This window comes from Tenrec ecaudatus, chromosome 11 (assembly GCF_050624435.1).
Source record: "Tenrec ecaudatus isolate mTenEca1 chromosome 11, mTenEca1.hap1, whole genome shotgun sequence".
NCBI classification, from domain to species: Eukaryota; Metazoa; Chordata; class Mammalia; order Afrosoricida; family Tenrecidae; genus Tenrec; species Tenrec ecaudatus.
Window position 1 is genome coordinate 37,890,471 of NC_134540.1, and position 17,511 is coordinate 37,907,981.

General features: G+C 40.6%; 1 protein-coding gene across 2 annotated transcripts in view; it reads left to right on the forward strand.

Annotated features, from left to right (window-relative positions):
• DIAPH3 (diaphanous related formin 3) overlaps positions 1-17,511 on the forward strand; it is a 576,438-nt gene that overhangs the window by 378,370 nt on the left and 180,557 nt on the right. For both annotated transcript variants that reach the window (XM_075563000.1, XM_075563001.1), the window contains one exon: positions 1,098-1,263. In XM_075563000.1, the coding sequence (XP_075419115.1) occupies positions 1,098-1,263 (166 nt within the window). The remainder of the gene's footprint in view (positions 1-1,097; positions 1,264-17,511) is intronic.

Consider the following 17,511-nt stretch of genomic DNA (forward strand, 5'->3'; position numbering starts at 1 on the left):
AGTGGACCCCAGAGTTAGACAGTGTAGCTGGGACGCACATGTTCTGGTGGCTAGGAAAAGGTTAAGTGAGTCTTCTCAATCCTAGTTTGCTCTTGACTATTTTGTTATAAAGCGGTTCATGCATGGTGCTGCCGATTAGGTGCTTGACTACAAGCTGAAAGGTTGGAGATTCAAACGCACCCACATATCTTTGAACTTAATTGCATTGAAAGGACTGAGCTTTGAAAGCCTCATGATTCTATTCTGAGCACATGGTCACCATGCATCAGAATCCATTCCCTGGCAACTAACAACAATAAATGAGAATTAACTTCTCGATGTGTATGTGTGTGTGTGTATATGCAATAATCTTAAATCACATAACGTGGGGAGGAAATTAGCTACTAATTTTCCAAGGTAGAAATGGAAACACTCACTTACGTAATACAAGAAGCTTTTCATTTAATTCTTTAAAAATGTACTTTAATTGCTTTTAGACTCTAAATAAAACTTAAAATGAATAAGTGAGTAGTAATGCCAGGTTATTTTTATGTGCTTATGAAATGCCAGTTCTTTGTCTAAGGACTTTGCATATTTAAACTCACTTAGTCGTTACTGCAGCCCTGCTCCTTAGGTGATGTTATTGTTCTCTCTTTGAAAATAAGGAAATTGAGATGCAAAGCAATGTAGGAACTTGCCCGTAGACGAACCCCGGTCAAGGGTAGAACCCGAAAATGAAGAGAGTATGGCCCTTGTCCCTTGTATTCATTCTGTGACTGTATTGTCGAGGTCAGTACCTTGTAATTATTTCAAGTACGCAGCTGAACAAATGTTAAATGACATTGGATGAACTGAGATTACATAGGCAGTTTTAAAGAAAAATGTCTTTGAAGCCGATTATAAAGAAATGTTACTAACGCAGTGTTTGGATGTTCTGACAATTTGGCTAAAGTCGGACGTTGAATTGGCGGTGCCATGGCCATGCAATGTGGACTTACGTACAAGACGTGGTTTCTGAACATTGCAGCCCCACTAATGGCGCCCGACTGAAACTTGGATCCACAGGCCTTTGTCTTGAAGCATTATGTGGAATGTCCAAATACCTTAACTATAATCTACAGTTTTGTCATCAGTGCAAAGGAACAATACGAGAAGCTTTCAAAATTGCACGAGACCATGGAAAAGTTATACCAGAGCATCATGGGATACTATGCCCTTGATGTGAAGAAGGTGTCTGTGGAAGACTTCCTGACGGACCTGAGCAACTTCAGAGCCACGTTCACGGTATGTTATCATCGTCATCATCGGGTGTGTTGCAGATAGTGCTTTTATCTATGGCCAATGGCCTATTACATTGCTTTGCTCTTGTTTCCTTTAGTAACGTACCTTTTCTGATATTGAAAGTTAGCTTTTTAAAATTTCAGATTTGAATCTATTGAAAAAAATGTGTGGTTTGCTCTCTCCAACATTAAACTGTAATCAGAAATTTTGATTGAAACAATGACAAATTCTCAAGTAATTCATAAAGGGCCCCCTCCTGGCTGATTACAGAGCGCTTTGTCCTACGCTTTTTGGCTGTGACTTTGTGTCTTTATACTAAAGATCAATTTGTATTTATGTGGTATAATTTTGCGAAATTCTCTGCAGCTCTTATGAAACTTTTTTCCCCTTTGCTTTTCTTAATGCATTATACAATAAGCTACCTGTGATTTGCCTTTGAATGGGTTTCATAGTCCCAGGGTTTCCTTTAGACACAGTAACAGGGAGGCCGGGTCTTTGATGTGGAATCCTTTCATTTAGGCATTACAGAGATCTTTTGAAAAGTATTAGCTGATTAGACGGACCGGGAGGCACACGTGTGTTAAAGTGAGAAGGCATTGTTGTCTCCCTGGAGAAACTGGTGATACATTGTACAGCGAAAAGCTATGTTATTCTCAATAGATGGGTAAGTCATTTCACCGTTGCAGCAAATGTTGCTGGGGATTAAAAAGTTTTGAGGTGAAAAGAGAAAGGAGGTTGGATTTCAGGAGCTTGTTCTTCTCAATCTCCAGTAACTCCTGTGCTGAATATATTGGCCTTTGTTATGCTTACTTACGATTAGCTAGCCTTTGGAGACAGAACCAATATTTTTTAAAAGCTTAGTGTTCAATAAATACATTTGCTCAGAGGTCAGCTTATTTTCTCCCACAAATTCAAAGTGATTTTTAATTTTTTTTCCCTTTCAGGAATGAATTTGGTTAACAATTATATTTGTGGTATTTCTGCTATGTCACATACTGTAAAATATTTGCTTTTCTTTTTTCTTTAACATTTTGTGATGCAGCATGGCTCAGTGGAAATAGCACAAGCTTTGGAGTTTGAGAGCTAGCTTTGGATTTCATGTTAGTTATGCAATTGTGAAAACTTATTTGACCCCTCTGGGCCATGATTTTTTTCTTTGTAAAACGAGATGTTAAATTCTATCAAGTGTGCTTAAGAATTCAATCCGTTCAATAGGTTAATGAACCACATTATCCATAGCCTCCGCGACCCTGAGACCAGAAAGATGAAGTGGTGCCCGGCCGCCACTGCCAAGCGCTCTGATGGCTAACAAACTAGAAGGGCTTGTCTAGAGAGTGAGGGGGGGGTGCAATGGGGAACAAAACCCAGAAGCATACAGAAGACCGGGCTTTCTGGCCAGCTCTGAAACTAGACGGACCCATTTCCAGGGCTCATTCTTTAAACCCGGGGCTGGAAACCATTCCCAAGGCTCAACAGCAGACAAATACAGAAGGGGAGCAACCATAACACTTGGTGTGCACACACCCAGGGCAACCCGTTCTTGGCGAACAAAAGGACAGCGTTTTTCCAAGCCCAGCATTCCAAAAGCTTAGGAGAGGAGGGAGAGTGACCGAAAACACAGGGAAGAAGTGGAGTAAATGATGGCAATCAATGGCACGAGATAAAATTCTTATGAGTTGTTGAATGGAAAACCGAATTATTCTGCAAACGTCCATTCAATGCACAATAAAACATTTAAATAAAATAAAGTGCATACCGAGGGAATTAGCCTTTAAGATTAAATGAGATTAATGTACAATGGCTTTTAAAAGTTCATAGAAAACCTATTATCATTGAATTCCATTTTTCTACAATCATTTAAAGCACCTTCTAATATTAAAATGTTTATCATGGCTCCTGCTACTTGGCAGTTACTTAATAAATTATACATAAAAGTGTTGACATAAAATAATAACCCTGATTTCGAGTATTTCTTGTGAACCGAGCATTCTTTTCAGTTTCTCATGCGTATTATCTCAGTTCATCTTCACAGTAATACTGTATCTTTTGACTGTCGTCATCACTGTGTGGCAAGTGAGGACACTGAGCCTCAGAGATTGCAGATGTCTGACTAAATGACATACAGTTATAAAATGGTGAACCCCTGCAGCGTCCTCCAAATCCCGTGCACTTAAACAGCGCTATACTGCCGTCTATATTCTGTGTAGTTCGTGTTACATTTTACACTGGTGTGTGGAGGGTTCCCTAGTGTGGCCCAAGCCCTATTGTTAGTTAATGGCAGAGTTGGGATTTGAATCTAGGTGTATGTCCACTTTTCCCTAGCTGACAGTCTTAGAGAATGTGCGGCGTTCTGTGGGCTAGCGTGGCCTTGCTCTGATGAAGTGGTCTGCAGAGAGAGAGAACGATTTGGAATTGGAGAAAGCGTTGTCAATAGAGCAATAGCCGTGCGTTAGCCACCTCTGCGTCTGCGCGGACCCTAGAGGTAGGTGCTGTCATACATCCACGCTCACATATGCAGACATATGCTAACTAAATTCAATTGTTATATATTAATTTATCATATATCATTCATTTATCTAAATATTTATTTAGAGATTACATGTTCTTTTCACTTAGCTTTTAAAATATCTGCTAGAGAAGGTTTCATCTCCAGAGTGATGAGAATTGTACACATATATTACAATTGTATTTCTAACCTTCTTTGAAAAAAAGGGAAAAACAGTTCCTAACAGTTCAGAAGGCAGGATCGGTTAGGGAAGCAGGAGGAATGGAAAGGGAGAGGAGCAGCCGGGGGGAGTGGAATAAGTGACGTTGCATTGTGGGACTGGCAGTCATTGGCTTCAACCAAACCGCATGTACATTGTTGAGTGACAGATGATTTAATCTGCAAGCCATCACACAATACACATTACGAAGTTAACACACAATCAAGCCAAACACCACGTACCACGGAATCCCTGCCTTATGACTCGACTCTGTTCCCGTGACTCCACTGTAAACTTGTTGTGATGTAAGCTTTCAATTAAGCTGTCATTATGATTGCCTTCGGAACCTGTATCTCTATAACGCCGACCATTGAACTTCTGCACGGGAAAATCTGAGAAAAGCAAAGTTACGCTCTGCAGTGCTGTTTGCAGTACATGTTACTAGCAATATGCCCAAAAACAGCCCTTCTTAAGTGCACAGCCAAAAATCAAACTCCATGCCATGGAGTCATTCCTGCCTGATAGTGGCACTATGAGGCGGCTGGGTAGAGCTGCCACCCGTACAGCAGGAGAAGCCTCATCTTTCTCCCATGGAGAGACTGGTGGTTTTGAACTGCTGAGCTAACAGTTAGCAGCTCAAAGCATAACCACTATGCCATCAGGTCTCCTATATTACTAACAAGATGCCCCCCAAATTCCCAGAAAACAGACAGTATTTCATCAGTGCAAGACCCAAATCCAAACTCACTGCCATGTTGACGTCATTTCTGAGCACCCCAACCACCCATTCTGCCGCCAGGGCTCCCTTGTATTAATAAGCACAGTGCGTTGTATCACAAGTGTGTTTCAACTGGGAACTAGCTGCACAGTTGCACTGCTTGAATTTTAGATAAAATATATCTTTGAAAACTCAAAGTGTCAAGATTGGCAAAAATCAACCCCATCAGAAACATATTTAAACTATCCCCACCAACTCACCTTATGGTACGGCATTACTCTGGGATTTTTTTTTCCCGGAATCGTTTTGTCTCTGACATTTTATTTACTTCTATGTTATTCAAGTTTGGAAACTAAGCATGAATGAGTCAATATCAAAATTCTGTTGTTTAGCTACAGATGTGGAATTTTAGCTGTTGAATTTTAATTAATCTGGAAAGCCAAATGAATATGATAGACAATTTTGTGTTTTTTGTAAAACATGCTGTTGAAATATGTTTACATTGTTACTTTATCCTTTTTTCAGTAAAGCGTACTTATAGTAAATGAACAAATCTAATTATTGTCAATATGGTATTATATCTAAGTGGATTGAAACCACTGACTACACATTTAAACCTAATCCCAAACTTGAGAGTTTTTCATGTAACATTTTTCTCCTCAATCCAAGCCTCTCTATTTACTTCGGAAATGAGGTTAACTTGACTGAATCGGTATTAAATTTTTTGGGGGGAAAGGTGTATAGCTACAGATATATAATTTTGTAGACAGTTTTATTGGCATATAATTCACATATCATGCAATTCACTAGTTCAGTTATTTCAATCATCACCACAATCAACTTTAGAACATTTTCTTAATTTTTGTCAGATGTGGAATTTTAATTGTTGAATTTTAAATATCTGGAAAGCCACAAAAATATAGTAGGCAGTCTTTTTCCTTTGATGAACTAAATTACAATCAAATTACAATCCCCATTCCCTGATCTCGCCTCAGACCCTGCCTCTCTAGTGAGCCTGCTAGCTGTCGCCTTTACCTTTCTGTTTCTCTTGCAGCCCGAGGCGTATAATCGATGCATTTGTTGACGAACACATGTCCCCATTTATAATGGGGGACATGTTTAATAGTTGGCACTCGTGCTCAGTGCTGGGCACTGTTCTAAGAATCTTCTTACCTTTATTCATTCACTTCGTCCTTACAACCACCCGTTGGGACATGGTGCTGTTATTATCCCCACTTTATAGATGAGCAAACTGAAGGTTAAAGGCATGGCGCCTTGCTTCTATTGTCCAATTAGGAAGCGATAGAGTCGGGGTCCTGCTCCAGCCAGTCTGGCCTCCAGAGCTGTTGCAAATTAGACCGACTCTATTCATGCCCACTACGTGTGTCCCTCAGGTAAGGATTTTAAGCAGGACTTACTTGAAGTGCAGTGCCTCCCTTCCCAATAAAAATGTGGCCACTTTAATTTAAAACAGGAATTTGACCTACAAATTATCTATTTATTATACTTTCCAATTGCCTCAGAATTTAAACTTGTGTCATTAAAAGCTGGTTCACTATTATTCAAGGCCCTTTGTTTTGGCTTTCCCTCATTCATATGATTACTTATCAGTGGTAGTAGGACTCTACAATTTATTTGTGTAAATAAATATAGCTCCTCAGGTTTGTGTATTTATTTGTTTGATTTTGCTCTGTGAGAGCCTTGTTAAAATAGCTAAGGAAGGCCCATCTGTTCCAGACTGCTGCCTCAAGTCAGACAGACCAAGTGGATAAAGTTTCATCATCTGGTGGCTTCCTTTGAGTAACAGCTGTTCATTATGACAGTAATTTAACTAACCTCTTTTTGAGTTCACGGTTCTTAAGTGGGGATTTGTTTTGTCTTTTGTTGTTGTTGTTGCTGAGTGGACTATGAGGAGTCTAAAGAAGACCCTGGGGGTGACGTGGGTTATGTATCTGCGCCAATAAATATTTAATGTCTCTGAAATCCGTAGGGCTAGTTCTGGTTTGCCCTGCAGGGTCACTCCGAGTCTGCATGAACTTGACGGAATAGGTAGTGTTGTTGAGCATTATGTTTTTTATTTAGAAGTACTGAATTTCACAAGGGGAAAAAAAGGACTGTTTGCATTATAATTTTACTTTTTTATCACGATCTTCAGTTTGGGGAGGTGGGTAACGAAAATAGCTGCCAATGATTGAGTGCTTCTTTTTGCTAGACCCTATGCTACCTGCTTCAGGTGGGTGGATTGTCTTGGTCCCCACATTTTGCCCGTTAGAGAATGAATGTTAAGACATCATTCCTCTGGTAGATTTCCACTTCCTCTAGGGTCCATGTGAAACATACAGTTGTGTTTAGAGGTCTTCGGTGGAAATATCTGACCTTACTCTTGGTTGGAGACAGCACTGACCTCCTGGGGCCCCTCCCTGGTGGCATCGTGGGGTGTGCATTGGGCTGCAGCTCCGCCCCAGCAGCTGCTCTGCGAGAAAGATGAGGCTGGCCGCTCCCATTAAGATCCACCACCTCTGAAACCCATGGGAGCGCGTGCTCTGTCCTCTGGGTCACTGTGATGGGGAACCTACTGGATGGCATTGAGCTTTCTGACAAGTCGTCAATGTGAAAACCAAGTGACGCACATGCCTTTGTGGAGTGTTGTAGAGAAGGAACCGTATCCTTGTCTCTGATGTCAGATCCATTGTCACTTGCCATTACCAACTGCCATATATTAACCAATAGTAGCATCATTTTATAGAATCATTTGGACTTGTGTGGAAGTATTGTTGGATCTGGCTAGCAGCCTCCACATCTCCTTTGCCTTCAGCAATAGCTGTTGTTAAATGCCTTCAGGTCAGTAACCACCCGTGGTGACCCTCTCACACAAGAGACCCTTGCTGTTTTTCGCCGCCCCTCCACTTCACCTTGTGTGATGTCCTTCTCCAGGGACTAGTCTCTCCTGATATAGGAAGGAGTACCGGGGGCGGGGGGGCTATGTATTTAATTTTATTTTACATAACAAACCTATCACCTTCAAAGTACTCTTCATTATACTTAATACTTTTGCCAAATCTGCGATTCCATTCTTGTAAATATTTTTCAAATTCATCTGTTTGGGTGGCTGAGAGCACATTCCGTATTTTTTTTCTTCACCTCTTCCGCATCATCAAATCCCTGCCCTTCAAATCCCTCTGCATTCACTGAAACAAAAGCAGTAGCATGGAGTGAGGTCAGGTGAGTAAGATGGGTGGGACAAGAGAGGCATGCTGATTTTTGCCAAAAACTGGTGCCCTGAGATGGCTACATGAGCATGTACACTGACATGGTGGCAAAGCCAGTTCCCTTTCAGGCCTTTTTTTGGTCACACACTGTTGTTACACTATCTTTTCAGAACCTCTGAATAGAAAGCCTGATGAACAGTTTAACCTCGTGACACAAATTCCAAGTGCACTATCCCCCCTCACATCAAATAAAGAAATGAGCATAGTTTTTTGTGGGGTACCCCCTCATGTGTCCAAAGTACATAGGATGAAGTGTTGACATCCTTGCCTCTAAGGAGCACTCTGGCCTTGCTTCTTCCAAGAAAAATGATTTATCCTGGTATTCCATGGTACTCCAGCACCACAATTTGAATGCATTGACTCTTTCTCAGTCGTCCTTATTCAGTATCCAACTGTCACATGCATATGAGGGAATGGGTCAGATACACCTTAGTCCTCACGGCAGCACCCCCATTTTCAACCCTCGTGTGCATCAGATTTACCGAATGGGGCAGATCCTGTGATCTCCTGAGAGCCCCGGCTGTCGCTCCGTGGAAGACAACATTCCTGACAACTTGAACCATTTCTCCATTTATCATGCTGCTGGGCCTCTTGTGAGGAAGTTGTTCTGTCTTACATTTGAGCTGTGATCCATCCTGAAGGCTGCAGTCCATGATCTGCATCAGCAAATGCTTCCATTCCTCCTTGCTCTCAGCAAGCAAGTTGTGTCATCCGCACAAGGCAGTTTGTTGATAAGCCTTCTTCCAATCCCAATGCTGCCTTCTTCACATAATCCAGCTTCCGCGACGATTTGCTCAGCCTTCAGATTGAACACGTGGGGTGAGAGGACACATTCTGCACGCACACCGTTCCTGATTTCATGCTGTACAGCATTCGCTTATTCTCTTAGAACAGCTGGCTCGTGACCCACGTACAATTCCCACAGGAGCTCAGTAAGGTGTTCTGGAGTCCCCCTTCTTCTTAAGGTTTTCCCGAGTGTCTTATGGTCCACACAGTCAACCGTCATCAATTAAACACAAATATCTCTCAAAGCAGAGAATCCTCGAGAGCTAGCTGTAGTATACTAGTTAATATATTTCCCTTTAGTTTGATCCTAATGTTCTTGTGTCTCATAGGTCACTGGCATGGAAACACAATATACAAGAAGGCTCCAAAAGGTTTATGTACATGACCCATCATATTTTAATTCCTTTTTCTATGAATTTTGTAGCCCCCTTGTACGGCCCAGTGACGCTGTCAAGTAAGCTTTGGATGACTAACTACAAACCCGAGCGCTGCTCTGATAGACAAAGATGAAGCTAACTGTCCTGAGAAGACTTATAAGCAGGGGTGAGGAACTCCAGCCCATAAGTCACAAGACCCGAGAAATCATGGACACCAGCTAACCCCCCATCTCTCATCAAAGAGCAGCAGCTCCGGCCACAACATTAGGAGTGATTCATGAAATAATTGACCAGGATGGCCTGCAGATGATGCTATCAATATCCAAATGGCCTTTGGCAGAGAAAAACTTCCCTGATCCAGCCTGATGTAAGGCTGGATCACTTGAGTGGGAATCGACTTGCTGGTCCTTTTGGTTTCGCTGCATGTCCCAGTGTGACTCACCCATAGCAAGTGATTCGTTACATTCATATCAGGGAATCGTGATCCAACTTACCTTATTCTCATGGGCCTGCGTCACATTTCTTCTTCATTACTCTCACAACTCATCCTGATGTTTCCTTTTCTTTTCTGAATCAGTGTAAGCTCTTTTGTTGCCACTGAAACAGCACTGGTATCTTCTTAAGAAAACTTCATCTGACACCTCATTTGTTTTGCTTAACATAGAAATATGCTGCATACGTTTACTTTTTAGGATCCCTTTGTTATTTTTTCCTTTCCAGATAACATGTTTCACAAGACTTTTCCTACCATATTATCCTTTCAAAGCATGTGTCACTTCTTCCTGCTTTAACTAGGCATACGTGTCCACTGTAAGGACTTGTCAGTTAACAGTCACTTCTAGTCCCGTACAGACTCGAAGTCAGGCATTTTGGCATATGCAACTTTTTCTCTGAGCATTTGGACATTTTTCTATTGGCATTTTAACGCAACAAAAAAGGCCACTAGATAGCTCTCTTCATTAATAGTTCCTAAGACTCTGAGTGTCTGGAGACCCCACTTTGGAGCAGAGATTGAAAGGACAGCAAAAAGCAATCTTACTTTACAAAGGATTTCCACTGCACACACACAGAGTAGGAGAGTTTGGGCATTGGTTCTCTCTGCACTGGGGATAGATTATTTATGCATAACTTTGCAGTTACTGTCTTCTAGTCCATGGAATCCAGTCTGTACCCCTCCCTCCCCCCAAGATTTGTTTCCTCGCATAGAGAACTCAGATGATACACAGGAATGCGAGGACAATCAAAAAGAGAGAATTAGCTCTGATTTCTTCAATTCTCAGGTGACTGATGAGTTCTGCAGCACATCAGTCAGATTCTCTGTGTGCTTGTTTATGCTTAATGCTGTGTTTTCCTCTTCACCTCCCTCCTGGGGAGACAGCCAGGGTTGAGAGTGCAGGCTCTGGCATTTGAGCACCCTGCGGCTGATGCCCGTTTGGGTTGATGACCAGCAATCTGATGCTGGGCAAGTTATTTCACCATGCTGCGCCACGCTTTCCTTTTTTGGTAAATGATAGCATTTGTCTCGTAGGGATCTTATAGTTTCAGAATAAAACAGGATTCTGTGCATCTAACCTCAAAACGAATTAGCTGTCTGCAAGTAATAGAGTAAGCACAGTCACTTCCACCTTTTCTATTTCATTATGATAGCATAGACGCTTAGAGCATTTTATCCCTTTTCTGTTTTCTCTTTCCATATGGAATACTTTATATTAAATAAACAGTTTCTATCAATAGCTTTTTCTTTAGATTATTTCTACAATTCATTACAAATGTGTTTCATCCAGTTAAAGTTTTGTCATTCTTGTAATTTGCAGACTTTGAGTTGATTTTTGATCTTGTACAATTGCAGTACCTGGAGTGAACAAATATAAAATCAATTATAACTTATTTAGTCTTGCTGCATCCATTGATCAAACATAATTTATTATTCAATGGGATGCTCTGACTAAAGTAATGAATTGCCAGACAAAAGTGAAAACATTGAATTGGGGAAGGTATTTTTCTATTGGAACATTTTCTTGAACTCAGTGCCAAATCATTTAAATTATACAAATTTGATGCTTGAGAAAGTGCCAATCATACTGACTACTGTATGAACCAGCCACCTGACTGACAGCAACTCCGGAGAACTAAGCATTTCCTGTGTGATCCTTCAATCTTGTAGATTGACTTATCCTCACATGCTGTCGGAAGGAAAGAAAAGCATGTTTAAGACCTATGGCCGAATGTTGAGTCAGCTGGAGTAATTACATATAACGGGGGGAACATCTCACATTCCTGCTTGTTTGGAGGTGCTACTACCTGGACTTTCTATTTTGAGTCTTCACATGGTACTTATGTCTTTATTAGCTCCGTTGCTATTGTGAGATTATATTGGACGGTATGCTCCAAACCGAGAACAAAACAAACCTTCCAGCTGTAGCTTCTTCTTTTCTCCCTATCATTTAATTATGCATTTAGCTGATTTCCAAGTGCTAAGTATTTGGAGTTTGTAGCCTTGAGAACTATTTGTTTATATGTTTGTTTCAATTCTAGGCTTTTCATGATATTAATATACAGGCACAAATTGACCATTTTCTGTTTACTAATAAGATTTATTCTTATATACATTACTCAATGGAGTACCAACTAGCATTTGACTGATGGGTCCTAATTTTGTCTTTAGTACATTGGGAAGGACTTCTTTGTTCCTTGAAGCGATACAAAACTCAGTAGCCAGCGCATCGACTTTGGTTGATGCCAGCCCCATGAAGGTCAAAGGAGAACTTTGATTCAAGTTTTCAGTGGTTGATTCTTTGACTGTAGATCACCCAGGTTTCTCTGGGTAGACTGATTTTGAAATTTTCAATCCCCCCCACCTCCAAAAAACAAAACACCCTAGATCCCACCCTGGAGTCATTTCCAACTCAAGGCAACCCAATAGGACATGGTAGAACCATCCCTGTAGTAGGTTTCCAAGACTGTCCATTTTTACAGGAGTAGAAAACCTGATCTCGCTCCCTTGGAGCCGCTGGTGCTTTGGAGCTGCAGACTTCCTAAGCTGCTATACCAGCAGGGCTCCTCTTCCATAGCAATTGAGGTGAAACTTCAGTTCTAAGACAGCATTAGAAAAGTAACAATAGGCTGGAACGAAGGGGGAATAAATCAACTAATGAATATAATAATACTAAATATATTAACCCACACAATTGAAAAGTTGACACTAACTTAGGAAACTACACACACAATAATATGACATGTCCTTTGTACATCAAATATTGTCATTGTAACACATTCTTATAATAAGGGCTACAAAATAGTTCTCACCATTCGGTCATAGCCAACAAAATTATATTAGACAGACCCAAATTTGTAAAACACGAATGAACTAGAAAATGTACAAGGCAAAGTTTAATTTCCTTCTTAGAAAGCAAAGAACAAGTGTGTTTGTTGCATAACAACGAAACATCTCGAGGCACCGAGTTGGAGACCGTGCTCTTGAAGATGGTCGTCAAACTCTGCTTTGAATTGGTGCTGCTTTCCACAAGCTGGCCCTGAAAGGGCTCACTAAAGTCCAAGTAGGCGTTTCCAGAGTTTTAACCCATACATTTTCCCATTCCAGTGACTGTTCTCCCTTACCCACTCTCTACAAATTCAGGGCTGTTTGATTCTGCTGAAATATCTCATTTATCTGAGAATTTAAGAGTGTTTGAGGGAATTGCCAACAGTCATAGCATAGCATGAGTTACGAAGGCTCGGTAATACTGAGCCCTGCAAAGCTAATACGTTATTTGTTTCACCAGAGACTGACTTACTGTAAAGCTCAACTGGAAGCCAAAGCAATTTCTTCAGCAGCACTCGTTCGTACATCCTTTGGGACATTCTACTTTAGTTGTCACTGGAGAGTTTCCAGTTTTCTTAAGTTTCATGGTCATAAAAAGTTGTAAGAACAATCTGTATTGAATGTTGAGATAATTAAATAGTGTGCTACTGCATGATAAGGGCTTTTAAAAAAAACTTAATAATATAGAAAATTATCTTGATTAATTTTAACTGTCATCCTAGATTTCTTTTTAAAGCATCTACATTGCAATTATTATAAATACAAGTTTCTAAGAATAAGCTTGTTTTCTACAAGATAGTTTTAATTTTTGTTGATTTCTTTTTACATGAATACATCTTTATATCTAGTTACAATAGAAAATAATTTTGAAGGAAAACTGACAAGCATAACACATTTATATTTGTAAAGACTTTGTGACTGGTTGTAATAAAGCATTATTTTTCAAGTGGCTAAAGTATAGAAACTCAAACTTTTGTGTATTATCAGTTAAAGTATATTTTCCATTCTTTCCTAAAAGTGAAGTTGTCAGGAATTTCTAGAACGTTGTCATCGTGCAGTCCCTGGGTAGCATAAATGATTTATTGTTTGATTAATCAAAAGGTCGGTGGTTAGAACCCAACGAAAGCACCTAGGTTTGCCAGGAGTTGTAATCGACTCACTGACAACCAAGAGCAGGCATCGTGTTTGGTTCAAAGTTGCCTCTTCTCAAGGACAGGAGCCGTGGGGACCGAGTGGTTGTGTGTTGGGCTGCAGCCTGCAAGGTTCCCAGTTAACTACCACCAGCTGCCCCTCTGATTAAAGACAGGGCTTTCTACTCCTGTTGCTAGTGATCGGCTCAGAAACTCACAGGTGCAGTTCTAACCTGTCCTACAGGGTCACTGAGTCTGCCTAGACTCCATGGCTGTGAGTGAGTGACTCCTCAAGATTGCATAAACCTTGAGCTGGATATTTAATGAAAACCTGTTGATCTTTTACACCATTTTTGGTTTGTTTTTGCCTTAAAAACATTATCCTGTGCTTTCTTAGTATCTAAAACCCTCCCCCTGGAAAGCATACAGATTTACAGTTGTTTCTCTAATAGCCATTTTTGGAACTTGAGACAAAATTTAGTACTTAAGCAAAAAAAGAAAGGATTTCTGAGTTTATTGAACCTATCTATGTTCAAGAGACCCCCTGGCTTATGTACTTGGATATTTATTAATATTGATTGAATTACTTACTGCTCTGAACAGGAAACCATTTGTAGGCTTTTATCATTTTTTTCATATTATAAAATCTCTAGTTTTCTAAGGCAAAAGAATATGCTAGATGGTATATGTTGAAAGTGTTGAGTTGGGTGGATGAAGCAGTTTAACTGAACTAAGACTGAGGACTACAAGCGAAGTGCCACTGGAAAGTCAAGAACATGAGGCAGCCTGCTTGCATTTACCATCACTGCTACATGTGGTGCTTTAGTTAATGATAATAAAAATCTTAGAGGACTTTATCGGCCATGTAAAAGTACCTCATCTGAAGTAGACTCCTAAATTTTTGGGAGGAAGGGAAAATGTCCACATTTATTTTTCTGGTTTTCTTTTGAGATAAAATTAAAACAACTTAAATGTATTGTTGAGTTATATAAGTCAATTTATCATAAATAGCTCATTTCATGTGCAGGTTGTTCAGAGACAAAAACATCAAAAACTAAAATTAGCTCTTTTTTCCCATAAAAAAATCTCATAAAGGAATATTAGATTTAGAAATACTAAAAGCAACAAGTGGCTCCCTGTAAATTAAAAACATAGAAGGCTGGCAGCTAGACTTGAGAGCATTAGTTCAAGCTGATCTTTCATATTAACTCACTGCTGCTCCCACCCTCTCCAACAGCCAGTCTGCACGGGTGACACCCACGGACAGTACTTCCAATCAGCTCAATCGATCACTTTATATTCCAACATCTTTAAGTAGAAAGCAATGTATTCTTGTGGGATTGTGAAAGTTTGACTCATCCCTTCATGCTCGATAGAAGCAGATGTCAGCTAGAAAGTGGTTGCTAGCTAATTGTGGTTGGAGACACTGTGTTAATGAGTCCGTAATAAAAATAGTTGCTGACATTTATAGGGTCTTCTATGTCCCAAGAATTGTTCTAAGCCACTTATTATACACATTAACTTAATTCATAGCTAGCCCAATGAAATATGTATGCCCCCCACCCCATTTTCAGAATAGGAAACATGCACTAGTCACACCTCTATGTGGTGGGGGTTTAAACAAAGAAGCTATGATTTCATACGTCTTTCTAATGATTACACCGCACCATCCATCTGTCATTGTCAGCTGGTTGTATTGTGGTGACTTGTGTGTTAGCAATGATGCTGGAAGCTGTGCCACAGGTGTTTCAAATAACCACAAGGTCACCCATGATAGACAAGTTTCATTGAAGCCTGTCTACAAAGACAAGAAAGAAGAAATAAGCAGATCACTTCTTGGGTAAGCCACTGCAAACCTCATGAATAACAATGGGACCTTTTCTGATACGGTGCCTAAAGGTGAGCCTCTCAGGTTATCAGGCACTAGAAATAGAACTAGGAAAGATCTGCCTCCTCAGGGTAGCATTGACCATAATGATGTGGGTGAAGCACGGCTTTTGAGTCATTTGTAGAAAGGGACACTACTCAAAATGAGAAGAAACAGCTGAAAAACATATAGTAATAATTGGAATGTGGAGTGTACCAAGTATAAATCTAGGAAAATTGCGAGTTGTCAAAAATGTAATGCATCAATATTGATATCCTAGGTATTGCCAAGCTAAAACGGGCTCGTATTGGCCATTTTGTATCAAACAATCATGGATTACAATACTGGGAATACAAAATTAGGAGAGGAATCACATCTCATTCATTGTCAAAAAGAATATTTCAAAAGTTGAATGTGTCAGTGATAGGATAATATCCAAAAACCAGACTCATGACTATCCAGGCCAGTCTGACTCACAGCCACCCTACAGCACAGGGTGGAACCGCCCCCGTGCCTTTCTGAGACTGCGAGTCTGCAGGAGAAGAAAGCCTTCTCTTTCTCCAAAGATCACATTTCTACAAAGAAGACCACTGAATAGGATGTGTGGGATTTATACACCAGCTGATAAAGTCAACGATGGAGGAATAGAAGAATTCTTTCAACTTCTGTAGTCTGAAATCAATCAAGCATGCCACTGGTTATTGATTGGAAAAGGAAAACTGGAAACAAAGAATCAGTAGTTGGAAACGTGGCATTATTTGATGCATGCATCAAAGAAATGGCTAGAGTAGATGTCAGAAGAGTCTGTAGTTTGAGACTTGAATCGAGAGAAAGTCAGGTGACTCAAGAAACGATGAAGTCAAAGGTCAGCAGCATTTCAAAGGGCAGGTAGAAAGTTTTATAATCAAGGGTGCAAAGACCTGGAGTTCGAAATCTGAAAGAGGAGGACATGATTGGCATTTCTAATACTGAAGGAAAAACATTCATGAGTTATATTTCAATATTGTAGGAGTCTGGATAAAATATTGAGTGATGCAGTGAACATCCAAGGAATATGAAAAAACACAGAGTCACTGTATCAGGGAGGAAAACTGTCAGTTTTCAACCATTTCACGGGTTTCATATGATCAACAACTGAAGGTCTCGAGTGAGAATAACCAAGTGCTTTGTAGGCAATGGTGGCAATCGAGACTCTAGGGATTGCAAAGACTCTGTAGTGTTTCCAGATGACAGGGCAGCACTGGAGCTGTGCACTTGTCTGATCCAAGAACTTGGGAAGAGCGGGGCCTGCTCCGCAAACTGCAAGAAGAGCTACACAGTAGTGCCCATTTTAAAGACCAGTGCCCCGTGTGGAGATTCTCAAGCAGCATGGCATGAAGAGTTAGTGATGCAAGGCTTTGCTGAAGGTACGCCAAACACCGCTGGCAGCAGTACACCACAGAGAGCTGGCAGAGTCAAGTTAGCTGAAAGCATCGACTACCAGAAGGAGGGTTAGCTGTATCTTAGCGACTGCGCAAGCCTTCAGCCAACTGGACCCTCACAAACTCTGGATGGCATTGTGAAGAATGAGAATCCACAATTCCTCGTTGTGCTACGCAAACCCTAGACAGAGACCAAGAGGTTCGTTTCAAAGATAACATAGAGCTTAAATGTCAGGAAAAGTGCACGTCATGGTTGCTTCCTCTGACCATACGCGGTCAATTTGTATGCCTAGCCAATAGGAGATCCTGAACTTTGAAGAAGAATGTGGCAAGAGGATTAGAGGAAGGTGAGAGGAAGGAGGATGGCCAGTTTTGCAACCTTGCTTTCTGGAAATAAAGAAGACTTGAGGCATTCACTGTCAATCAAAGACTCCAACCATTAGTATAAATTACTTATCAAAGTAAAAGGGGAAAATATCTTCACAACTGGACCAAAAGACAACGGGATAAATGGAGACAACATTGACACTGTAGAGGGTTTCATGGGGCTTAGATTTACTCTTCAAGAAGGCCACCGCCAGGAGATCCGACGTGCATTCCATTACGCAGGCCTGCTTGCATATGACTTCTTTGAAGTGCTAAAAAATCAAGTCAGT